Source organism: Carassius carassius, chromosome 25, assembly GCF_963082965.1.
Source record: "Carassius carassius chromosome 25, fCarCar2.1, whole genome shotgun sequence".
Classification (NCBI taxonomy): domain Eukaryota; kingdom Metazoa; phylum Chordata; class Actinopteri; order Cypriniformes; family Cyprinidae; genus Carassius; species Carassius carassius.
In genome coordinates this window covers 17545261-17573165 of record NC_081779.1, presented here as the reverse complement: position 1 = coordinate 17573165, position 27905 = coordinate 17545261, and the positions used below count along the sequence as shown (strand labels likewise).

Genomic DNA, 27905 nt, shown 5'->3' with positions numbered 1-27905 from the left:
GGGTGAGTGATTATGTGTCAAAACAAGGGATGTTAGATTCAGTCGTTAAAAAGCTCTGGCACTTAGTTCAAAAGTTCCCAAACTCAAAACAGTCGCAATGAGTGAGTGAGGACAGCACAGACACAGAGCGGGAAACTGAAAAACAATTCACAGGTTAACTAAACAGGGAGAATGTTTCTGATTCTGAGCTGTGCTGAGAGCAAAGTAAGCGAGGAATAGGAAACGGGAATCTCCCCCCTCTAGGCTGTTGTCTGGACAGTGTTGCTTATAAATCTACTGCATTCTTTGGCAAACAGCACTACAAGTGTGCTATTTTAGAGTAAGAAACCTCTGGATCTACCCATCAAGCACAGAAACAGGAAAAAAAAGGAGCAAAGAAGCAGAACTTGAACTCCGAGTTTCAGAAAAGTTTGGACAAGTGAAGTTCCAAGTGAAGCGCTCTCATCCGACCTGCTTTGAGGATTGCCCACGCGATTTCATCCTTCCTTGGATCATAACTTTCCTACCGTCAGCATTTTCCTGGTATGGGCTGGCTGCTGTGTCTGTGTTACCTGGCAGCAAAAGTGGCCGTTGCGATTGGCTCGGAAAGACAACAGCACCAGGTGCAGCATGGCCCCTGCCGCTACACTTTTATCCTTCCAGAGGTGGAGCAGTGCCGGCCTGCAGGGGACTTCCAGGTGACTAACTCCCTCCAGCGAGACTCGCCCTTGGCCCCGGAGTCGCCCCACGCTGAACCCACCTGGCAGGAAAAGAAGCTGGAGACCCTAGAGAGTGCCACAGAGAACAATACACAGTGGCTGCAGAAGGTAGTGAATGAGCTTCATCGCCCCAAACCTCATTCTGTCTGTTTCTCTCTCTTCTTTTATAGCACCAGTGGTTCGCAAATTAGGCTGCAGATTTGTCCTGATCATGTACAGCTGGAAAAAAATGCTAAATCAGGGTTTCCTAAATGGGGGCTTGCGAGGGAACTGCAGGGTGTTCGAGAGTTGATGAAATGATAATTAATTGAATAAAATATATAACAAAATGAAATGTAGTAAAAAATAATAACAATATATTTTTTTGCCAAGTTGCTGCAGCCCTATATATTTTTTTCTCAATTAAACAATTCAAACAATAATCTTAAAAAAAAGATTAAATATTTTATGTTTACTTGCATGCCATGTGTTCATTAACTGACATCAGAGAACCGTAAATATGCAAATGTGTTATTTAATGATTTAAATACAAATAATTCTTAGGTGGTCCTTCAAGAAAATATTTTACATCTAAGTGGTTCGGCTTAGTTTGGGAACCCCTGTGCTAAATGAAAACTAACAAGATACGTTAGCAAGATAAATAGGCTTCTTAACTTTTAAAAGGAAGTAGAAAACGAAAGTCGTTTTTGTTGATGTCAACGGCTGTTCATCCAATCAAACTTTATGGTATTATGCCAAAAAATAAGTTATGACAAAACAGATCACATGGTCAGAGTCCCAAAACTGCTTGTTTTAGTGACCTAGAAACTGATGTGCAGAATTTTAAATGTAAAAAAAAAAAAGAAACTAATTAAAACTAAATTCATCCTAGCAGAACGTTGACAGGTTGTGTGACATACTTGAAAACCGCAAAACAAAGCTGTGAAAGGAAATACAACCCAGACTAACATGGTTTTGTCGACCACAATGTATTTGTCTTGTGAATTATAGTCCAAACATGAAACTGTTGAAATTGAGACATTTAGAAACCAAATTGTAAATATTTGTCCTGTTCAGACTACATAATGGAGAATTTTGGAGTTTTTGAAATATTAATACATTTTAGTGTTTGATTGTACTGAGATTTTGTTTACTTTCCTACAATAAGTAATTTTGATATTATGTTGGGTCTCCACTTGATGTCTAATTCATCAATTCTGGATTCTGAAGCCAAAGCACTTCAGAACAAGTTTATATGCATTATTTATACACATGCACTAGATGTGTCCCAATCTGCATTACACATTATCCTCATAAGGTTATTGAATTTGGGAAGGAATGAGAGAGAGGTAAATCTTGAACATGTTTAAGCAAGATTTCCTGGATGCGTAGATCTTTTTAAGCTGGCGGACAGTTTGTCAGTATCAGAAACCATTTTAAGAAAAGGATTTGGCCTCCTATAAGAGCCAGATCCATTTCTCTCTGTCATATTTTCAGAGCAAATGTTCTACATAAAACAGCAGCATTTATTCTGCTCTGATCTATTTCTACCTGATCTCACCCCTTAAAAATAGCTTTTGCTGATGAAATCGAGTGAAGTCAGGTTGATACTACATTTACATTTATTCATTTAGCAGGTCCTTTTATCCAAAGCTTGAATAAAAAATATTGCTGTCATATCAAGGAATAGATTTCCTTTTATAAGTCCATTTAACTTGTCACTTTTTTTTTTTGGTTTCCTGATAAACGTTGTTACAGTGTGTTTCTGGCTAACATAGTTCAAGCTTATCTCAGAAGCATTCTGTTTGACAGGGGTATTGCTGTTTTTAAAGATACCAACAGTTAAATCCTGTAGATTATTGTTTGGAAGTTTGAGATAATGTTGTTTTTACAGTGAAGGCCTTTTAAAGTTGATAACGTTATGGCACAATCATTTCCATATTGCAATTCAAATCAATTGTGTGTTTTGAGTCAGTTTATCTCTGTGTCATTTGCAAAACGTTTCAAAGATAAGGTCATTACTTGTCACATCACAACATGCAGATTCTGTCATTTACTGTAGGTCCTCTGAACAGCAATAACACACAGTACTGCTAATATATGCCTGTCCTTTGCTAAAAAAAATAAAAATAAAAATCACATAGCCTGTGTATTACAAGTCCAGACTTTGGCTTGCTCTGTTTGTCACCCAGACTATGGGCCTCTGGAAAGACTATCTCGTTATTCAGGCCTCCAACTGGTTTGCTCCATAAATATGGAGATGGAGTGGGCTTTGTTTTATATGTGCACAACATAAATGTTCCTGAACGCCAAAGGATTACAAAAAGGGTCAAAAACACTCATGAGTTGGCTCACTTTTCATTTTACAGGCCATACATCTGGCACTATTTGCATTTAACTGACAGTAGGAGGTATGGGGGAAAAAAGGTAAAGCAGTTACTATATCTCAGAAAAAGCTTTCCAGACAGACCATCTTGACATGCCTATATGCACACTTTCACCAGTGGGCCAAATGTTGTATAAATTATTACTTCACTCCCTCAGTGAGTGCAGTGTGCGGTAGGAGAAGCAGCTTCCTGAGCATTGGAGAGTGTTGACCCCTGGCCCTCTGCTGAGTGAACTGAACTAGGTTTTCAACACCATGGACGATCTGCTTTGCATATGCATTACTAGACTTTCCAGCCAGAGGCCACACTGGAGACGGTGTATTTGTATCACACACTATACTCTTACATGATTATCTGACCCCCAGGGTCTTCAAGAACCCCCCTGAAGAAAACATGAGCTAATCCTGGATATTCTTCAATGAAATTCCAAGGGGACAAGCATGCTGAATTACATGTCTGAGGCTTTTGTTCAGTTCCTGACTTCTGTTGAATCACATTCATCCTGTGGTTGGTCAATAGGAGGTGTTTATAAATGCATGGGAAATCTATATCAAAACCAAGAACCCTCTCCATATTTTAGGTCTTCATCAGATACATGCTATGTTTCACTTTGAAGGTTATCTTTCCTAGACTTTTTGCAATTCATATAACACTTACATGACAGATTTTAGCCAATGTCCTAAAAGAATGAGGTTACATTTCTGCAAGTGTTGGGGAAGCTATTTTTAAACTTTAGCTTTCAAAAAATAATTTAGAGTAGAAAAATGAGAGTCAAGAAGACATGTTTTAGGAAAAGTTACTTAAAAAGTTTTATGAGAGGGCAATTAGAGTGACAGCTGAACAAATACATTTATACTGAGAAAAAATCTGTAAGACATATTACTGAATAGAAAACGATGTACACCAGCATTTAACTAAATATATTGCTTCAGAAAGGTAGACACTTCAATGAATCAAATAAATTAAACAGAGAGTGAATAGGTTTGGGGTTGGGAAGGTTTTTTTTTTTTTTTTAAAGAAGTCCTTTATGCTCACTTTAAAACAGTTATACTGTGAAATATTACAATTTAAAATAACTATTTTTAATAACTATTTTCTAATGTATTTCTGTTATGGCAAAGCCACTATTCTAGTCTTCAGTCCACATGAGCCTTCAGAAATCATACAAAAATGTTGATGAATTTGATGAATAGAAAGTTTAAAAGAACAGCATTTATTTGAAATATTAACCTTTTGTAACATTATAAATGCCTTTACTGTCACTTTTGAATAATTGATGATTTGAGTATTGAATGTGATTCATACATGGGCGTAGCACTAAACGGAACCATTATGAACATAGCAATTAACACAAATCCTCTTGCCCCAAAATGTTCATCTAAGCACTATTCAGAAAAGAGATAAAAGCATACATGAATCACAACAGGCTTATTGTGTCATGGTATTTGCGCAACAAACTTTATATTTGTTTTAGAGGTGAATAAATCACATTCTTTCATGCAAGAACACGTCTCGGCATGGAATATATACAGGCAGGAATTGTAACTTTACAACATCCGTTCTGAACACTGCGTTCCAATCTCCTAAGGCAGGTCTTCTGCTTGCTTATGAAGCCTTTGTGAATTAAAGGAAGAGTTCACCCCCAAATCTGTTCCGATGAAGAAACAAACTCATCCACATCTAGGATGACCTGAGAGTGAATACATTTTCAGCTAATTTTCATTTTGGGGAACTATTCCTTTAAATTGGCTCAAACCCAAAATGAAAGGTTATTATTTTCCAAACCTGAATGCATTTTTGATTTCCATAAAATTATAATTCATTGTAAACATGGCTTTAAAGTTACTAAAAATTAACAGAAAATTAGTCTATATACAGTAATTTGTATACTAAATATGGCATCAATAGTGCAGGTTGGATATCAGTAACAGCAAACATAACTGATTCACATGTGTTTTATCACCAAATGTCGTAATGCCAAAACTACTTTTGTAGTTCATTTCTGGATCTTGACAGCATGTGATCACTGAATTTCCATTGTACAGAAAAGATGTGTATTCAGTCTTGTACAATAAAATCATTCTTCTTCTTGCTCAACTGTCCTTGAGTAGGCCCATCTATTGTTTTCAGTAAAGCTTCACAGAGAGCCTGGAGTATTCATGTTTGGCCCCTTTTAATAATAAATCTCATTTTCCAGGAAATGGGAAAATACAAATGGACTTGGCCACTTTTAAATTCAGTTCTGTTTTTATGACCTGTTATTTTACTCAATTAAAATCCTTTGAATGTTCATTACTGAAAGTGGCTGAACAGCCAGATTAAAAGTGGTTTAATCAATACCACTTTAGTTTTCTGCGAAGCTCACCTACAGTACTTAGGGACTGACAAAAAAAATCGTCCTTGGAAAAAACGTTGAAATTACATGGTACAGTGAATATATGAAAGGATTTCTCTTCCCTTTTGTCATTTTTTGAAAAGGGCACATCAATCTGAGATCTATTTATTACTCTCAGATGTTTGGTGCCTCAATTTTATAGTTTTCGCATAAATGGTCATAATCTTTATTTAGTAGTCATGGCTGAAAGATTCCATGAATTGTGCACATGGTATGAAGCACACAGTGTCATGGCTTCTTGTGTAAAATGTTGTTTGGTTGCGGACAGCGGCACTGAAGATGAATGAGGGCATATTTGTATTGCCTCATTAGGACTGTTCAGTGTACACTGAAGTTAATTTGTCCGAAAGGGACAAATTAAATAAGGGTCAAGCACAGTCAGTAAGATTGATGGTATAGTACAGTACTTGTTTTAGCATTGTTATCCAACCATGCATTTCAAATTGATTGTTTTTGTGTTGTTTTGGCCTGTTGGAAAACTTCTCATGAACTTTTCAAGTTTAAATAACATTATCAATAAAGGTTAATTCACACTACACCGACAGATGCCAACAACCACCGACAGATCGACAGATACATTTCTTTAGTTGGTTTTTGGTTTGGTTGGATCAGTGTGTTACCACTGTTGGTATCTGTTGGCATCATAAATATACATATTTATACACACAGTTACGATCAACATTATTCAATCCCTCAGGGACTATAATAACTTACATGGGAATGTGCCAAGATTGCAGTAGAGAGGTGACTGAAGCTTGAAAGGACTTAGAGGCAACGTATATTGGAGGTTATAAAGATATATATACATATAAAAGTATTCAGTAAACTATAATAGAAAATTCATTTATACACATTTGAGTGATTTTAAGAACATAATGATGTAAGTTATTACACCATAAACAATATAAAAGGCTTTTGAGTTAGCATGCTTTTATGTCGCCTATGCTGAAAGCTTTTTGGGATATGTGCTCTTGTGAGGTTAACAAGCTTAGCAGATGGAGATGTTGGTGTATGTTTGTTGATGTGTCTTATGTCATGTTTACAGCTGGAGAGCTATATTCAGGAGAATGTGCGATCAGAGATGGAGCGGAATGTCATTCACACTCAGACAGCCACCATGCTGGAGATCGGAACCAATCTTCTAAGCCAATCAGCTGAAAACACACGCAAACTGACAGATGTGGAGACACAGGTGAGGCTGATCAAATGAGACTGACAGCATCCAGACAAACATATAGCACCAGGGGCGCTGCACAAGATCCCGGGCCCTATGCATAGGCAGTCCTGATGTCCAAATCACATTTAGAAGACCAGCGGCCGTGAAAAGTGGGCACTTCTCATGCCATCATCTTTCGAAAAATTATATGTTATGATAAGCAAACTGCTCAATAATTTGCATTGACGACTCACAATTGAATTAAATTCTTGGAGCTCAATGGCTGAGAATTTTTAATCTTGTGCAGTAAGCAAGTTCACAAAATTAGGCCTCACATTTGATGCTCAAAGCACTGCTGCCCATTTTGGATAGTGTGTGTGTGTTTTCACTCTGAATTCATGGCCAACATAAGCAAGGTTAAGTGGCCATGCAGAGTAGTGTTGGAAAAGAATCAGAGAGACAGTGAAAATAGCCCAACTAAAACAGATATAGTGTTTATCCTCTCAAAGAGTGATTGTTTCACACTGTTATGTTTTACCTTCATTTTTTTTCACAGTCAGCAGTTCAATGAACATCATAGAACAGCCTGAAAAAATATTTGGCTGCTTTTGTTATAGGGCTTACAGTATATTTGCTGTGTTTGACCTGCTTGAAAAAACATGTAGCTGTTTGAAGGAACAGGCATGATGGGATAATCACTGCTGATGTATGTGTGACTTCTGAGTGTTTGGATGACTTGATTATGGCTTCACAAACTTAAAGAAACAGTTCACCCAGAAATGAACCATCCGTCATTATTTTCTAACCCTCATGTTGCCCCAAATCCATAAGTTTCTTTCTTCTGTGTTGCAAAAAATGATAGTTTTGAAGTCTTGTATGCAGATACAATGAACAGGACCTGTCCAACTTGTGAACATTTATGTTTTTTCATTTATTTGTTTCAGTGAATCAAAAGCGGTTTACAAATATTATTGAAGCGGAAGATTGTCAGTAAATACATAAACATTTTGATGTTCCTCACAAAAACTGTAATGTGACCTGGAATATAGTGCATGTGACTCAGTACATTGTAATTGAACGGAAAAGTGTGACCAGCACAGTCTCTGGATTATTTCTTTTTGTTTTCTGTGGAAGAAAGAAAGTCAGTCGGATTTGGAACAACATCAATTTTTGGGTGAGCTCTTCCTTTAACCCTAAATAAAACTCATTAAAATACTGTATTTGTTTCCAGCAATGCTTCTTCAAAAATAGTTTTTGGATAAAGTTGGCAAACGTAATGTTGCAGGAAAACATCTGGTACAACCTTCAACATTTAACTACAGCATCTTCTTGAAAAAAAAGAAAAATTAAATCCTGCACATTTGTATTCAAGCAAAGATGAAAACCATAGTAGTTGGACAAGAAAAGCCTCCTCATTCTCCCATGTCTTTGAATATTTTAAAGGTAATCTCTCTTTCCCCTTGTCTGTCATGTGGGCCTGGTTGCAGGTGCTGAACCAAACCAGTCGTCTGGAGATCCAGCTGCTGGAATACTCTTTGAGTACCAACCGGCTGGAGACACAGCTCTTAGAGCAAACACAGGAGGTCTCCCGCCTCAATGACAAAAACAGGTGAGTCATCTGTTAATGTGCAGCATCTAAGTCACACCCACCTGTACGTGACCGCTGTCTCTAAAGTTGTTACAAATGCAAAAGCGTATTTTTGCTAATGTAAATTAATGCGTATTTGTGAAACAGAAAACAAAGGCAAACGTGTTGCAAGATGCAAATGAACTGTGATATTATACCTCTAAATTTATTCAAACATAAATATTTGTTCAAATCGATGAAATGTGTATGTGCTAGAACCACACATTACGCAATAGTACCTATGAATATTAATTACATCACGTTGCCTCTTTACAGCCTTCTTTATATTTAGTATTTTTTTTGCCCTTTTTAAAAAATACAATAAAATTGTACCCCATGTCCATCTGTACAGTATGTATCAAATATATCAAATATGGTAAATGGAGACTAAAACATACTTGCTTAATATGCATGACCCAATGAAGTTTGTTATAGCGCATTTGAACTTCTGTTTACCATATTTGATGTGCTCTGTGTACGTGCTTTGATCGATGTTTATATGCAACTAAAAGACAATATCTTGGTAGAATTACCGGTTTCTTTAAAAAAAATCTCCATTTGAGTTTTGAAGATGAACAAGAGTGAGTAAATGAACACTGTCAACATTTACGTACACATGTCTTCCAAAACTGCTGTATGCATTTCCTTATTTTGCATAGCACAAAAGAAGAATGTTTGTATGCAAGAAGATTCGGTTCCCATTGACTTCCATTGTATTTTTTTCCATACAGTGGAAGTCAATGGGAAACAAAATTTTTGGTTATCAACATTTAAAAAAAATTTAGCTTTTATGTTCTACAGAAGAAAGACATACAGAAAAAACATGAGGGTGAATAAATGATGACAGAATTTTCATTTTTGGCTAAACAATGTGTAAACAGCCCCAAAATCATCTCATCAATGATAAAAGAGATATTTTTAATTTTACCTGTTTATTCCAGGTGTTTACTGTTTCATATACGAAAAAAAAAACTATTATCAAACAAGCATCACCTGTTTCACATCTATTTTATGACTTTATAACTGCATTCAAATAAACAGCGAACACCTTTGTCACAAGGTAATGTGTTTTCATCTTTCCCTGTTGGTCTTTGGGGCTCTTTCTGCTATCCTAAATTAAAATATGCAAACTTTTTGTGGAAACTTAAACTTTCTGTCTGTAAATGCGACAGTAAGATAGTCTATTTAGGATTTAAATATCATTGCACAAGATTTTTTTGAGACAAGGTGTTTTACAATATCGCTACAGCTTAACAATAGCAATGTTTAATCTGCAGAAATGTAGATGACTATAAACAGTCATCGTAAAAAAACAAACAACTTAGTGTCTTTTCAGACAGCATGACAAGGTATACTCAAGTGCAGAGCTCCTTGAAAGGATGCATGCTAGAAGAACAGAAACAGCAAGCAAAGAGAGATTCAGGGATTGTTTCTTTCGACTAGCTGAAAGTAGCTTGTTCAATATGTGTGGGTGGAGCGTTTCAATAAAAAACTGCTGCAAAGTCATTAGTCGGACTCACAAAGGTCAGGCCTGTGGGATTTATTGTCTTTATTTGGAGCTTGGTACGGTGCCAGCTCACACAGCCTGTCAGAGTGTTGATTTGGATTTTGATAGAGAAGCTCAGCCAACCACACCATCTGTGAACGGCAGCGGTATCCAGGTGTTTACAGGTCTATCAGCCTCTCAGGCTCACAGAGGTGTGTGATGTGGAATCTGAGAGGCTCATTCAAGGCTGTCGTCTGTGCTGAGAGCAGCGGGAACCAACAAACAGCTATTCACACACTGAAATATGAAAAATTAGGATTTGATATGACAACCAATATAGTAATACACAACGATTGTGTCTAGGGCACCATATATGTGCTTCCAGTAATACAAATATTAAAACATAATAATTTCTGGACTTCCTTTATAAATAAATGTACTATTAAAAATGTCTTTCATCATTTACTGATACATGAGAATATGAAAATTAATGTTCAGGGAATTTAGCTATTGGAAATTAGCCACTGCAAATTAATTTAACTCCCATAAAATGAAAGAAATGAACAAAATGATTTGAATAGAAGTAAGTTAATTTTGCTGAATGAGATCAAATCAGTAAAATTATTCAATCTTACTATTTTGTAGCACAGGGACTTTGACTGAACTCCAACCATTTCAGTTCTGGCTAGTCTTCAAAATGTTCATAAAGATTTATGCATCTCTAAAGTTGCGCATACTGTGCATATAATTATTTACATTTATGTAAACTTACATATAAGTAGCTACATACTAGATATGTTGATATTGTATGTTTCAGTGTCTTCACTCCAACTATTTAACGGTGCTATGGTTCGTGTTAATTTGGTGATGTTATGGTATACAAAGGTCAACAAGCTTGAAGTTAATATTGAGAAACCTACATTTTAGACAATGTTGTTCTGTTACTTTATTTATTTCTGCTCCACCAATGAAAACTGATTCAGTAAATAACTGTGATTCACTCATAAAGATGTTTAATTTCTAAGTTAATCAGCTGGTGCATCTGAAATTGCATACTGTCTGAGTACATTAACAAAGTTTGTTCTATAAAGTAAAAAATGTGTTTTGTGTAAATAAAATCTGGACATACTACATTCTATTACGCATTAACGCAGACAACTGGTCAAGTCAAGTTAAGTCACCTTTATTTATATAGTGCTTTAAACAAAATACATTGCGTCAAAGCAACTGAACAACATTCATTAGGAAAACAGTGTGTCAATAATGCAAAATGATAGTTAAAGGCAGTCCATCATTGAATTCAATGATGTCATCTCTGTTCAGTTAAATAGTGTCTGTACATATCAACTGGAGTGATACAAACAGTGAAAAATCCACCATGTTGTATAAAGAGTTTTCTAAAAACATTGAGCTTGTTATATGCAAATAGCAAGGCCATATATGAACCAGCCTATTTCTTCTAAGCTATCTAGAACAGCGTTTTTCTGCCATGGAGGCCAGGCACAGCAGACAGCTTCAGGCCATCCAGCAGGAGAAACAGCAGCTGTTGGATCTGTTGGACAGACAGAATCACCTGGTCAGCCTGCTGGAGGGAGAACTGGCCAGCTCCACTCGTAACAGCACACTGCTCCAACGACAGCAGGCCACACTCTCTGACACAGTGCAGCAGCTACTGGCTATGGTCACTCACTGTAACGGTTAGTGCCAAATTCACATTACCAAAGGCTAAGCTGCATACGACCAGCTCAGTGGGAACAAAAGAGTCTCTCTGAACTGGGCCACTGCTTAAATTTCAAATGGTGGTCTCTCAAGCAAATTTCCAGGAAGATTGCTGTGTAAATCAAAATTGATTCAACCAAACAAAATACCAAAAGGACCTATGTGTACTTTTATTTATTTTTCACAAACTAAATAATATCCCATGTATTTCCAGATATTTCCACTCCAGTTGAAAAGGAGATGTTGATGTTCAGAGACTGTGCTGAGATATTTAAATCTGGAGTTACAGAAAGTGGGATTTACAACATTAATCTTCCTAACTCAACCCAGAAAACTAAGGTTTGTAGATTGTAACCATTTTTTAACTATCACTTTGATGGAATATATATATATATATATATATATATATATATATATATATATATATATATATATATATAAATAAATCTCAAGTTGCATGCAAAACAAAACCATTTTGTAAAGCATTAATCTTGGAATGTGTCTTGATTGCTGAAGAAACTAAGCTCTCCTGACATGTAATTCTTTGTGTTGTTTCTGAGGACTAAATTATAATATGAAAGGACAAAATGTTCTAATATACTTCAATTTCAGTACGTCTTAGAAAAAAGGCGAAGATGAAAATGTCATGTGGATCAGAAAACCAAATCAAGATGTCAGAGAAACATTTCCTTCAGGCTAATTCTCAGTGCATTTAACTATGAATATGCACCCGTATTTATTTCAAAATCTTGCCCTAAGGCAACACAAGAAAACCTCTAAAGGTTTGTGTTTTGCCTTTGACTTCCAGAGTCAAATCTAATTTCTGGCAGGCTCTTAGGGTGATGAACATTTATAAAATGTGGCTAAAATTGCTTTTGTTATTCGTTATTTTTCTGTGCACTCATTGGTCTTCTCCTCCATTTCCTGTGGGCATAGGAGCCAGGTGTTTGGCAGAGGTTCGGAAGCTTCCTGCCAACACAGGGTTTAATGAAGTGAGTGAGAGTGCCACCTCGCAGGGAAACACACTGGGTGGCTCTTTTCATTTAGAGTTCAAATTCCATAATGATACAAATCAACATATTTATGAGTGATATTAATTAGTGCTTATTGAAGTTTATGATTACATATGGTTCCTTTGGAAAATCTTGACCGGTGATGCACACTTATTGCTATATTACAGTGAATGTTTTAAATAGGTTTTTGCTGCTAGAAACAAGCTAAAGTTTTAGAAGAAGAAAACAAAGCCTGTCTCACATCTGTTATGCAAGTAGAAGGATATGTTGTGCAGAGAAAAAATGAAATCAATTAATTCTCCCAAAAAGCAACCTCTCTACAGATGTCATTAATGTGAATGCTTTGTCTTTAAACCCTGATTAGCCATTTAAAGTTTCACAGCGGATGTCTTAAGACCAGCTTTGCTAAATGAGGTAGTCCCGCCAAGGGATGGACACGTACGTTATCCCACTTTTTTTTTTTGCCAAGAAGATCTTATTGCTTTTTGCCTTCTCCTTAAGCATATTTCTTCTCAAAAACAGCTGGGAAAATTGGAGAAAAATCATACAGAGGATGTTGGAATGTTTTCACTTGACACCCACAGGCTAGACATATTTATATTTGAGAATAAAATCCTTTATGGGATTGGCTTTAATTATTTTTGATGGATTCAGATGATGGAATTGAATGAGCTGCCCTTTTATAATTTCATTTTGCTGCTCATAGCTCATATTAATTCACTGTTTTTGCCACAAAACAGTAAATTGTTAAGTTGTTTTGTGTTCAATACCAAATCAATGGTCAGTAAAAGTTGGTGGAGATCTCCTGATTAAGTCTTTTTTTTTTACTTCATGAGTTGATATGTGCTTTGTGGTGAATCCTGGGAAATTCCAGTAGTTTGACCAGTCAAATCTCTAAACTGCAACTTATTTACCAAATTCTTATCAAAATATTACTTTAATAATGAAATATTGGAAAATTACCACAGCTGTTATTTGTAAAATACAGCCTTGCAAAGGATCTCTCAGTTTTTTTTTAAATCAAATAACCCATTGCAAAGCATAGTTTTGTCACTACTATTAATATTAAGAAAAGGAATGTTTCATTTAGTTCATACTACTTCATTTTCTCTATTGTTAAAAGTGTAAAATTACAAAGTATATTTGTATATTTAGGATATGTTTATGTTTCTGTGATGTTGTTTCTGACCAGGTGTTCTGTGACATGAAAACTAAAGGAGGTGGCTGGACTGTCTTTCAGCATCGCTATGATGGATCAGTAGATTTCAACCGTGGCTGGAATGAATACAAACTGGTAGGAGCCACTTGTCCACCACCAATTAGATCATTTTCCAAATGTATTCAATTTTAGTGTATTCGTAGGTTATAGCTTTAGGAGGAATTGTGGTTGTCTTTCCACAGTTTGGCTGTGGAAATGCAATTCTCTGTCTCTGATCAGGTTTGGTTTTTATCACAGATATCAGCATTAAGCAGGTCTTCATACATCTAATATCTTGAAAAATAAGGGGGAAAAAACCCTTCTGGTAAATTTCCATATCATGTTTTGGAAAATGCCTCGTATTGCCATGATATGACGAGGTGAACATTGTATACCTAGCTTTAAGACTTTAATTTTGTGCCTTCATTAAAGATTGCTTAAAATATTTTTTTTCTAGATTTTGCTTTAGACAGTGAAGAATGATCACTCCTTTAATGAAGACATACTGTATAAATAACACGTGAGCCTGCCTATCTCTTATTGAGATTTCTTGATTACTGCTACCATTAATCTGAGACGCCTAACATTTAAAACACATACATTATTAACCTTCACTGATGAAAGTCTATCTCATGCATGGTGTCTGACGTCTACAGCCATAGAATACTGATGCATTTGTGACCCCATTGACCTTTCTGTGAGGAAGAGAATTTTGATTGGCCGTCTCTGCATTCCGATGTCTCCCATGTTGTTACACCTGCAATCCCTCCCTATCTGGTAGGATAAGTTAATTTGGTCACAGGGTCATTTGAAGTCTTGTGAAGAGAAAAGATAAGAAAAGACATTTGAATTGAAGTAGGATGCCATCATTCACACACTGCGTTATTAGTAATGCTCCATTAAAAATCTGTGTTTTCGACCTGTAAAAGTAACATCCTGGAGAGATGATTTGTTTGGAAATTTTTGAGTTTTAAATGCAAAAACAGTGGTAATTTATCTCACCTGTGCCAGCTCAACAGACAAATTGCTATGGCTGTTCTGGGAGTGCGTCAGAACCACACAAGTTTTGTTTTCTCTTTAACTTGTTGTTTTCCAAGAAAATGTTTTTACAAGAAAATGTTTTTACAAGTGAATGATAAATATTTGGCCCCAGATGGAGCATGGGAGTGGGGAGCCCCTCTAGATTGCTGATAACATGTGCACTGAAGCATCTGAATGCCCAACTGCATTACCAAATCTCACAGTGTTCAAATGTGCCATATCATTTGCTGGGCCAAGCTGATGGAAATTTTCCTGTGGTTACGGGAGGTCTTTTGAAATGTTTGTTAGTATGTGAAAAAATACAGAACTCCAGGATTGTCCTTCTGAAGCATCTTTCTGCAATGTAAATACTTATGCAATACTTATGCAACTACACACAGCTCCCATACATTGTAAATTATTGTAATTTTTAAAACAATATAATATTTCATTTTGTATGTAAACATTTGGTGAAATTTACTAGCAATTTGAGTGAAAATAGTTTCGGAAATCGTACACCTATTTATTTATTTTCCAGTGTACTACTCACCACTGGAAATGAATGATTTCAGGTTGTTTGTCAAAGGTAGTTAAAATGAGATGTATGTCAAGCAGATAAAGCAACTTTTTTTTGTTTTGGTCTTTTCTTCACATATGGCATAGGGATTTGGAGATCCATCAGGAGAACACTGGTTAGGAAATGATGTCATCCACCTGCTAACAACATCAAAGGACTACACTCTCCAGGTCCACCTCAAAGACGCAGAGGGACAGCAGGCTTATTCTCAGTATGACCATTTCTATATTGACGGAGAGGATAAGAAATACAGGTACCAAAATGTTAAATAGTTTCAGTCTTGTATTAAAGTAGTAGTAGAGGATATATATATAGATATATATATATATATATAAGCCAATCATTTTTTACATCCATTTCTCTGTATTTCATATAAATTTGAGGTCAGATACCTTCCAATATGATTGGTCTAATGGCACTGTTTTTGCTTTAAGTATGAAGGGTTCCCTAATATAACCTTTTGTTTGAATAAGCCAAATCAGCAACAGGAAAACATTTGGTTACATTTTGTATTATAATTTAACTGAAATGGATAACAAGTGGAAAGTGAAAGGGAGATGGCAAAACAGTGTGCGGTAGAGAACGCTATCCTCCACTGATCGCATAATACTGATTACAAAAAAAGTTACATGATGAATTCCAGCGCCAGACTCATTTCAATACCCTCTCCCAAATTAAAAACTCCTGCTCAGTATTTGAAGATGTTTCCTATGTATTAGCATCAGGACGTGAGTTATTTCATAAAGTGCTGGGGATAAAATTGGCCTTGGCAGGCACATCCAACCAGTCTTCACTGTAAATGATGCCTAGATGGATACAAGTGACTTTGGAAAAACAAAATAGCAGAAGATAAAATCTCCGGTATTTCAGGTTTTTAATTACAGCCATGTTTTATTCTGTATTAAATTGCATTTAGATTTGCAGAGTGAATTAAATTTTCAGTACGTTATTGACATATTTAATTTCTTTTTTGGCTTGTCTTTGTCATTTTTCTTGGATAAGAAGCACTTGTGCATATGTCAAAACGACGAGCTACATTTAGGGTAAACCACCATTTCTCACGCCATCAATATTGCTTCTTGTCTGCCGATCCCAGGAGCAGATCTGCCTAGAAATGAAAAACAGGTCAAACAATTCAAAAAAGCATGAGGCTTTGCCAGAAAACTTCTGAGTAATACAAATCTCACACCTCTCTTAAGGGATGCAATTAAACATGCAGCACTGCTTGTAGGCATACTTATACAGTGAATGAACCAGAACCAGAAATATTAAATTTAACTCAAAATAAATAATTTGGAATGCAGTCCTAGAATGGGAGAGTGTTGAAGCAGTGTATCAGATGGAAACGCCAATGTGTGTATGTGTGTGTGTAAACAGGTAGAGCAAATGCTGAGCAAACACTTGCCAAATCCCACCATGTTTGTTTTCTACTTTACCTCATATGGTAAGTGTGCATTTTATTAGCGTTTTGAGAATCCTGGCAGTGTCTCGAGGATGTTGGGCCCATTTGGGATTAACCAGCCAAGCAACCTATGGTGCAAAAATGTTTTAATGCCAACACAATCTCCTGCAGTCCCTAGCTGTGTGGTCCTTTCTCCGGCACAGTGTGTCTGCAGTCCTTCCTGCATCATAAAAAAAGGTACAGCAGCCGTCACTGGGGTGGTACGTTTTCAAAAGGTACATATTTGTACCTAAAGGGTCCATTATGGTACCTTAAAGGTACATATTGGTACTTAAAGTGTACATATTAGAACCTAATAGGTACAAAAGTGTACCTTTTGAAAAGTTACCGCCCCAATGACAGCTGTTGTACCTTTATTTCTGAGAGTGTGGTGAGACATCATCAACAATGGATTGTGGATATTAAATGGAGGCTGAATATCTTTGGAATGCACAGTAGTGAGTCTTAGAGCTTTCTGAAATAAGAAAAAGAAAAATCACTTATATCTTATAAAGGCTCACAGCTAGTCCAATTTCTGGGTTAACAGTGGATGCATTAGATGTAGACGCTTTCATAAGATTATGTAAAACGAAAATAAAAAAACATTGTATGTTAAAGTGATCCTTTGTGTATAGTATTTAAGTTAATTTATCTAAAACAGGATTTGTGTCTGAGCTCATTAAGCAAGCTAATGCCGTAACTCAGCATATAAGAAGTGGCAATAAGGAGAAGGTGGTAGTAGCAAAGTTTCCTGGCACACTTTCAGCCATAGACATTTTAGGGATGTATTTCGGATCAGGACTGCATGATAGAAGTGTTTATACAAATAATGATTGTACAAGTACTGATTTTCAGGGGGTTACATAACCAGGGTGCCATGTGGGTGCTAGGGGGTCTCTGAGAACAAAACAGTTTATTTGGAAATATATATATATATATATATATAAAGTTTTCCATTCATATTTTAATTTATTCCTGTGATGTCAAAGCTGAAGTTTCAGCCGCCTTTACTCCAGTTTTCATTGTCACATGATCCATCAGAAATCATTCTAATATGCTGAGTTGCTGCTCAAGACAATGTCTTATTATGTTGCAAACAGTTGTGCTATTTTATGTTTTTGAGGAAATGGGCCTCATTTTTTCAGGATTCTTTGATGAATAGAAACTTCAAAAGATTAACATTATGAATGCCTTTACTTTCACCATTTAATCAATTTAAAACCACCATTTGTGTGTTATATTTTCTGTGTCCATCCATATGTTGAAATCTTCAGTATTTTTCTTTTTCTCCTCAGTCTTCATGCAAGTGGTTTCAGTGGTACAGCTGGACGAACCAGTAGCCTTACCCAGTCAGGAACCCTGTTTAGCGCTAAGGATCAGGATAATGACCAGTGTAGCTGCAAGTGTGCTCAGATGGCCACCGGAGGTATCACATTTACATTCTTTCTAACAGTGTACATAATTATTAAATAGCATATAATGGAAACTAATTTTCCAACATCATCCAAGATAAGAACTACAACGATGTCAAAGTGTCAGGTATTTCCATGGCAACTGAGAAAGTAGTGGTATCTAAAATCTGTAAATTAAAACAGCAGTTCACAATTACTTGACTTAAATAATGAAACTGGTCCCAAAAAAATATGGCCAAAACTTTTATTCCCTCGTGGTATCAAAGTGGTCATGTCATACTTTGCATGTTTTACTATTATATTTCCCCATCAAAGGGCCACTAGTGTTAGTCAGGTAGGTTTGCTGTTGGGTTCAATACAGTTGGCAGTGCTTTTTCTGAAGCCTGCATTACACTCTGACAGAACCACAAAACAATACTCACTGAAATGTGCTGCACAAACTCTGAAGGTTGGGCTGATGTGATCAGGGATCTCGTTAAAAACTTGTTACATTTTAGACACTTTTTACTATAATTAAGCAGAGCCACACATCGGAGGTGCTGAAACCCAGCTCCCTCCTTTCCTCCAACAGGTAAAGCTAACTCACAAAACACATATAAATCCATCCCTTGTGTGCTGCTTAGAATAAATCAAAACTCAGAAAGTTGAGGCATATCTGCTATTTTATTTCAATGCCAAGTCAGTGTGATGCACATCTGCAGGGACTTGTGCAGATAATCTCTGACAGAGGCTGAATTTACAAAGCCTATATTCAGTGTTCTTATTATAAAAGTAACAATTCACCCGTTTCTTTAGGAGAAATTTTGTATTACATCATTTGCTCAGCAATGGATTCTCTGGAGTGAATGGTTGCTTATAGAATGAGAGTTCAGCTGATAAAAACATCATAATAATGGTGACAGGAGTCTTGTGGATTACTTTGATGTGTTTATCAGTTGTTTGGACTCTCATTCTGATGGCACCCATTTACTCAGAGGATCCATTGGTGAGCAAGTGATGGAATGCTGATGAGAAACAAGCTCATTTACATATTGGATGGTCTGAGGGTGAGTTTTTAGCTAATTTTCATTTTTTGAATGAACTATTTCTTTAACTAAAACTGAAATTATTATTAGAAAGAAAGCCGAATTAAAATTTTAAATATTAGATGAAAAATGTTGAAATGTTGCCTTGGCAGCTAAATAAATAAAAAAAGTTGCCATTGTAATACAAATATTATTAAAACTGAAAAAATAAAATAAATAAAGATAAATATAAATTTTTATATTTATATTTTAGTTTTTAAAATATAAATACATACAATAATAGTATATAAATAATTTTAAAAAATAACTGCCTGTATCGCAATGGTTTGGCTAATGAATATTAATTAGATTATGCAAATGGTCAGTCCATTACTGAAATCACTTGCCTTTTGTCCCTGCAGGGTGGTGGTTTGAAGCTTGTGGTCCATCCAATCTCAATGGTATATACTATTCTGGAAACTCCAGTGTGATACGGTATAACTGTATTAAGTGGTACTACTGGAAAGGGCCGAGCTGGATGGTGACCATGACCACTATGATGATACGGCCTGTGGACATCTAAAAGCAGGAAGAGACTCTTACAAATTGGTCATTTGACTTTACTGACAGCCAAATCATCCAAACAAGCTGGTGAGGTGACACCAATGAAAATGATGGACAACTTATGCATTGGACAGCTTGTGCCCATGTCATTGTGGCCATTCAATCTGTCTCAGTTTTGTTTTTTTAGTCTGGCGAAACAGACACATATTGTGCCATAAATGTTTTATCTCCCTGTATATCAAAGCTCTTCTGATGTTAAATGCAATGAACTGGAATGTCTGATCAGTGCTTACATTTGTTGTTTGAGCCCAATGTCCGTCTGTTAAAACAATAACCTTTTCCATCCAGTGGAACATCGGCTCTCCTGAGATTTCTTCTCCCATTCTAGTGCTTATAAAGGGTTTAAGAGATATACCTCTATAAAAGTGCTCAAGACACTACAACAGCTGTACGTTTTAAAAGCAAACCTTTCATCATAAATATACATTTGTGATAAAACAACAGACATCAAATCAGTCTTTCATAAAGAAGTCTGGTCAAGTCTTCTATACAGTATAGGCCTATAGGAATATTCAGTCATTACAATCTTGTACATGTTTTATGATAAACGTACTGTATGAAAGAATGATAAAAAAAAGTTGAATCAAAAAGAAAGACACACGATACTAAAGTGACTGAAAACAATAACTTATGAATAAGTTGTAGATCAGTATGTAAGCCAGATAATGATTCAGTAAACAGTCTGATTGATTCGGTTCACTGAAGGATTCAACGACTGATTCAAACTGGTAAGTCATCTATTTGAACTATTCATTAAACTACTTAATTATTTGTTAAAGAGACTGTATTTTTTGATTGACTAAAAAGAAACAGTTCATAAGAGTAATTTGTTTGTGAATCAGACAACACTGCTTGTGGTGTATGTTTTTGACTAGCTAAAAGAAACTGCTCAGTAGAGTAATTCGCTCAGGAGTCAGTTTACACTGGTAAACATATTATGTGTTTGATTCACTAACAGTTTCTTAGAAGTCATTCATTTGGGAGTCATGTTATAAGTTTTTGATTCACCCAAACTAATAGAAATTCAATCGAGAATCAGACTATACTCACAGCATGCATGTTTTTGATTCACTAAAAAGAACCTGTTCATAAAAGTCATTTGTTTGGGTCTCAGACTACACTGGTCGCATTGAATGTTCTTGATGTACTAAAAATATCTGGTTTTGAGGAGTCATATGCTGTAGCCTGTGACAACAGCTCAACAGAAAGATCTTTCTTGACATTATTTTGCAGTATGCTTCTTTTTATTGCATTCAATCCAGCCTGCAAACCTCACATTCACAACCCCAGGTAGGCTAAAATGTGGTTGAGAGCTCTGCTGGTACGCAATGTAGGACACAGCTTCAAATCGACTGTAAGGTAATAATTGTGCTGTTGTCGCTTGCACTCTTCCTTTTTCATAATTGCAAAATCAGCAAGTTTGATTTTAAGCTGCTGTGGAAGATTGACCCTCCATGCAGCGTGTTAAGAGTCTAAATTAGCCCCGCTTTTATGCCAATCGCTTGATGAATCATGCAATAAAGGCCCTTCCTGCTGTTCCTATAAAACACTTCTCAGAGGCTGGCTCTCTTTGCCTGCTGACCTGTGTTCATTCTCAGCACTTAGCCATGCTAGTACTGTCATGATTTAATGCTCTGGTCTACAACCCCATTCATCCACGGCCAGAGAGCAAGAAGACTTACCTGTTGTGCTCTTTCACATGAGATTCTGCATTGATTTGCCAGCCATTTGTCATAAATATACTGTAAGGCATGTATAGATGAAGACATTTCTCATGCGCAATAACAACTAGCACAAGATTATTACGGGCCCAGCAGCAGCTGTGACTGATTACTGCTGGTGAAATGAGGGTTAAACTTGGGTGGTTTCATCATATTTGGGTTTAAAGAGAGATCTGGACAGCTGGCTCCTCCCGGTTTAGAGCAGGAATGAACCTTGCCTTGGAGCGTGTATTGTTTGTTGATTCCATCATTATACAAACTTGGTTCAGTGTGCAAATGAGTTGCCCTACTTTGACAGGGGGTTCCAAACAAGAAGAGCCTTTGAGCACCTCCAAGAATTTATCATCTCCTCGAGCAAGAGAACGGAGAAGAAGGCAAGCTCAGTAGGGAGGGTGTGCATAGTTTCAACACATAAATCTCTGTCTGAGCTCAGTTCCACATAGGATGTGAAGACAGGTGAAGTCAGGGACGTGCCATAATGAATCCAGGGGACGGTGTGATACTAATGGCTTGGCAGAGCAGAGAATCCTGACCTCGAATGAGACCAGTTTTTGCATTCAATCATTGTGTTTACATATAGCATGTTTCTTGTCACTCTAACCATGTTTGCAGACAAAATGTTTCTTTTTGCCAGCAGGGGGCATTCACGACACAGCAACACCATGTTTCTAGAGCCAAATAGAAGCTGTGTATGTATTACAGAACTGATAGGGATTTTGTCTCCACTCAGCTCTCCCATTTCTCTCTTATCGTGTTGTTTTTGTTGCAACTACTTATGCATGTCAGTCATAACTATTGCGAGGCGACTTTTTATGCCGTTTTCTCAAACAGATGGCTGAATGATGGACTGGAAAAAGGGCGATTGATGGGGGAATCGTGTGATACTTGCTTATAAGGCATCACAGATCTGTGCACTGACAAATGTGGGTCCAAAAGGCTGTAAGACCATCAGAATGGGATTGTTAATGCTGCTGAAACATAGAGAACATATTGTTGTAAATGTATCTGCAAACGTAGTCATCTGTCAGCGTTGGCTGGATAATGATCTAACCTATTAGCACTTCAAAGTCTAGGGTCTTTCTCTGTGGTGGGGGTGGCTTCTTTTGCAGTATATGCAAAAAGAAGAATATATTGTATTCATTTATTTCAGTTGTTTTCATCTCGTCTCTTAGATTCTGATGTTAATTGGTTAGCTATTAAGAACAACTCTTAATGAACTGAATGTTATATCATGGTAAATCATCCACTTCATTTGTTCAGCATTGATTCCATTTCATTTTACTCAAGCTTATTATTTCTAACAGCATATTTACATATAAAAGAGTACAGACTGTGGCATATGCATTCTGCTGTTGTCATTCCAAAAGGAGGGGTCTTCCTCAAGAGGATGCAAGTAGAGCAATAATGCCTACTCCTAGTATTCATATTATATGGAGGGCTGGGGGGGCGGAGATTAGCTCAAAAAAGAGCTCCTCAACTGCACTTTGAAACCAACAATACAATCTGTTCACAGTGCATTCTGCCGTATTGACAGGATGATTTGGTGATGCATGTGAAAACGCAATCTAGATGTTTTTATGTGCAGCAGACATTATCAGGGATCTGTTCACAGATAAAATATGAATTACATTACAGATCAAAGGTTTGGAGTTGATAAGCTTTTTAATGTTTTTGAAACAAGTCTCTTATGCCCACCGAAGCTGCATTTATTTAATAAAAATAGTTTACAATTTTAAATAACATTTTTTTATTTGAATTTATTTTCAAATGTAATTTATTCTTGCGATAGCGAAGCTGAATTTTCCCAATACAACATTATGCACAATATCTGTGACATATCAGTTTTTATCTGATACTGGAGAGTTTTTTTATTTTTAAGTATCAGTTTTCCCTTCTTTTAATTAGCTTATCTTAATCAAATGTTCATTTAAAGGTAATCTTTCAAAACACCAATGATTTAAAAACAAATCTTATCAAATCTCAAAATGAATATCAATTGTTCATACTGTAGATTATAATGTTATGGGAGCTAAATTCACGGTTAGTATTTTAATTATATTTATTTTAGGTTCAGGTTTTTTTTTTTGTCATTTATTTTGACAAAATAGGATAAAATAATATATAATAGTACTGAATATCTTCCAGTTCAGTTATGGTCCATAACACGAAAATAATTATTGGCTTATCCATATCAGACAGAAATTTAAAATTAATCCATCCCTAGTTCCTAGTTCTGCTGTTTTCAAAAAAAAAAAAAAAAAGATAATATATATATATATATTATTCATGCAAAAAATCTGCTAAATAAAATAAAAAATAAATAATGCTGCAAACAAATACTTGATGAGCTTTTGATCCTATTGTCTCCTTCTTTTTCCACCTCAAAAATAACTTGACAGAATCTATTAAAGCAAGGCACAGACTTGACCCAGGGCACATAATAAATATTTGATTCAGACGGGAAATGCAGGCCATGAGTTAATAGGTTTAATTATTTATTTAGCTCTTTTTTTAAACTCTCTATTCTAATAGCATATTTATTAGGAGCGAACATGAAGAGCTAATAAAATTGTTGGTATGACCCCTGGCTACTTGTTGACTGGCTCCCTCCTGTGTGAGGAGGACGAGGCAGGAGGAGAGAGAAACCAATGCAAGGAAGCAGAGGAAACTTTATTAAGGAATAAAAGTTATTTTTCTTCTGTCGTGCTTGAGCGTCTCCATTGCGGTGTGCTGAGAGATGAGAAAAAGAATGGAATGAAGTAGCTCTATCAACTGAATGGGTGCATAGAGCCTTGGGCTTGTCAACTTCAAATTCACTACACCACCAACCGTCAATCAAAATGTCAGGAAAAAGGGGAACATTGCATTTAGATTCAAGTTTTAGTTGAACAATAAGACACTTTGCAAGTAGCGTACAGAGAGATGGGAATATAATGGGGTCCTGTAGACCAAGCTAATTGAAATGCACAATACAGTAAGTCCCTCAGCAGTTGTTGTGCTCACAATGATTCACATCTTAGTTTGCCATTTATAATTTCAGTGCAGAAAACCAATGATCGCAATTAATTTAGAAATGCATTTTAATAACCTTTATTTCCTTAAGCACTGCAAATGGCCCATCTGTATCCACTCTCCCCACGACTCACATCATTTTCCTAATGCATTTCAGGAGTTGGACATCTACAAAATAAGAGAATGTATGTTTTTTCTTTTCTTGTGTTGATAAGATGATGCAATCCCTAGATAAAGCATCAACCACAAACTTATACTCACAAATGTGCACTTGTTGATATTATTTGACTGGACTTGAAAGTCCAAAATAGTTAGATGCATGGATATATAATGTTGAAAACATTAACACATCTGTTCCATCTTTATTTGACCTTCTAACTCTAGCACTTTATATTCTATTTTAATTCTACTTTCTTTATCTTCTTCTTAAAAAAACACTAGCTTTATATATTTTTCTATTCTATCTACGTGTTTTAATCTCTCTCTCTCTTTCTGTGTGTGTGTGTTTGTGTGTATAAAATATGTATATATGCATTGCTACATGTACTGCGTTAGGCTAACCAAGACTTGTCATTTGCACTTATATATTGCTGCTCTTTTTTGTTAGTTTTGACTGCTTTTATTTTCTTCATTTTTTGATAAAAGCGTCTTCTAAATGACTAAATGTAAATCTAAATGGTATGTAATGAAAACTTCTCGATTCTTAGTTCTACTTCTGATTTTAGGAATCTATTTCTTGGCCCACTCTAGCTTGTTTCTAGAAATAGAAGTGACGGTGAGAAACCAGCTCACGAATTTGAATTCTCATTTGACATATCTTTCTGCACCACACACATTTTTGTTAGGTTTCAGTGTGCCATTGTTCCCATTAATGAGAATACTTTATTTTAAGCAGGGAATATATTAGAAGCGAGTCTAACAGAAGAGCACAGAAGGAATTTGAGTTTTCAGTTCCAGCTGGACTAAATATGAATAATAAAAGGATTAATTCATTTTAACAATCCTACTGACCATTAACTTATTAACTTTAGTGTAAACAAAGAAAAAGTAAACAAAATGAATCCTTTCTACATAAAGAAAAAAGTAGTTGGCACGGTTTCCCCGCATGACAGAAGGAGGAAGTGATACTACAGTGTTTATTATGTTTGAAATATGCATATTTGTCTTACAAAAACACATGGATTTGCTAGTGGAGGCCTTTATTCACCCCCTGGATCCATGTGAAGCACATTTAATTATGGATGGGGGCACTTTATTTGACGACTTGTGGACTGTTCAGCTGCAACACCCACTGACTACAATGATAGATCTTGGAATAGCCAGGACAATTTTTAATATAACTCAGACTGGATTCGTCTAAATACACCTAGGATTCTTGGAGGGTGAGTAAAACACAATTTTCATTTTTGGGTGAACTAACACTTTAAAATGCAAGCACAGGAATCATTAAGCAAAATTGAAATACATGTGTCTTATGGAATACCCGGTTCTTGGAAATTTGGAAGCAGTTCTTAAATGGAACCGGTTCTCGATACCCAACCCTACCAATGATTAGCAGTGAGTTCACGCTGCACTAACATGCACAATTGCCTTAGACTGGAGAGAGGTAATGAGCTTTGGCTACACTGGCCATGTTGTCAATCATTACTCATCATTATAGAGCACATTCTAGATTTAGAGACACATGGTCTGTTTATCATTAACCAGATGCATGTGAAGATGAGCTTGTAAGCGAATAATGAATAAACACATTTATTTATGTATCTATGAACTGTACTATCAATGACTTTCAAGGGGGGCAGGGGTCTAAGTCTCCTTGTTTGTTTGCAGAGTAAAGTGGCTCTTTGGGATGGCTGTTGAAGGGTTGGTGGAAGACAAGGTGGGTTTTAAGTGACACTTCTCGGACTCTTAATGTGGATAGAGGTCAGTGCTAGGAGATGGCCCATGGCCGTGAAAGCTGAGATGAAGATGAACTTGAGCAGGCAGGTTGATGTTTTTTACAAACACCTCCAGGCCTGACATTTAAAAACCTGGTTAGATATCAGACTTGCAGATGCATCAATGCAGTGATAGACAATGATACCTCCATTGAACACGGTTGCCTTTCCTTTGCCCCCCATGTGTTGGTCTCATGCTGCTGCATGTGTTTACTGACTGATGCAACCCTCCGAGGCTCAAGCGGCGATTTCAGTGACCTTGTGTGTTTAATGAGGAGAAATGGAGGCAGAGATATCATTCTATTTCAGGCATCTATTTCAAGCTTTGCCATGGCCTTTTAAAATTCTCTCAAACTGACCGAAACTTTTGTACTCAAAAGAAAAAGGCACAAGGTCCTCATGGTCATGTGAGGTTTTGCTCTATTGAACTTTGTATAACATTGGTGCAATGCTTGTAATCAGTGCTCGAAGTGGGCCAGTATGCACCGGTATGCAGTAATGCACTTCTATATTTATTCTTTTCTCTATATTCTATCAAAAAGTGTCAGTGTCTGGGTTATTAGTACTATGACTCTATAAAAAAAAACTATCTGGTCTACCTTATCCAGTGTCGGCACCACTTCGGCCCCTGTGTCCTTTATTAAATACATTTATGATGTACCAGCAATATCTCTAAAACATATATTTATTGTTTAAAAAAAACTAAACAATTGTGGATAGAGGACTCCCATTTTAGCACATTTAGGTTTGAAGTAAAGAAAAAAAAACCTTCTTGATGGATTTGTTTGAATCATGTGGATTACTTGTGGATTACTTGTCATTGATGTTTTTATTAGTTGTTTGCACACTCATTCTTTATAAAAACTGCAGAGACAAATACAGGTGACATATGACATGTGTACCTTTCTTATACAGGCAATGTCCCATACGCTTCTCGTATAAATTTTATATCAGCTCCATCAGGACCCATTCCCATCAAATGCCCTTCTCCCGACACCACTTTGCCTCATGCTTTTGAGTCTCAGGCTTGTTTCAACTGTTTACCAGATGATTCAGGACAATAACATGCCAGCTTTGCTGTTTTATTCATGTTTTGTTGCTTTGGATTTACCAGCGAATGAACAGAACGCTGCTTGCCTGCCACAGAAGTATTGCAAGAAACTGAAAAAGCCTTTGTGGAAGACTGAAGCTTTATGAATATTTTGTTTTACATCAGTGCTTACAACTGATTGAAGAAGTGTTCTCTTGATCTTGAATCAGATTAAAGTACATATGTGGATCTTAAATCTCATTTACTGATATTATACGTCACAATTTCATGAAAACATTTGGAATATAGTTTTGTGGAACATGTCATTGAACATACTTTTGGTGCGTTGCTGTTGGTACTATTAGCATATGGGGTTAAAACAGTTAGAAACGATGAATCATTTTGAATCAAATGGGGTCAGTTGATTTAAAGTTTCGAATTAGCTGTGCTTCTCCCATCGCTATAACTG

General features: G+C 36.2%; 1 protein-coding gene across 1 annotated transcript; it reads left to right on the top strand.

Moving 5' to 3' along the window:
* Positions 1-24: 24 nt before the first annotated feature.
* On the top strand, positions 25-20450 carry LOC132104309 (angiopoietin-2-like). Its single transcript, XM_059509684.1, has 9 exons — positions 25-806; positions 6505-6651; positions 8103-8224; positions 11193-11425; positions 11662-11786; positions 13653-13754; positions 15342-15508; positions 17992-18122; positions 19535-20450. Exons 1-9 carry the CDS (start codon positions 525-527, stop codon positions 19693-19695), a joined length of 1470 nt encoding a protein of 489 aa, XP_059365667.1. The 5' UTR covers positions 25-524; the 3' UTR covers positions 19696-20450.
* The last annotated feature ends 7455 nt before the right edge of the window (positions 20451-27905 follow it).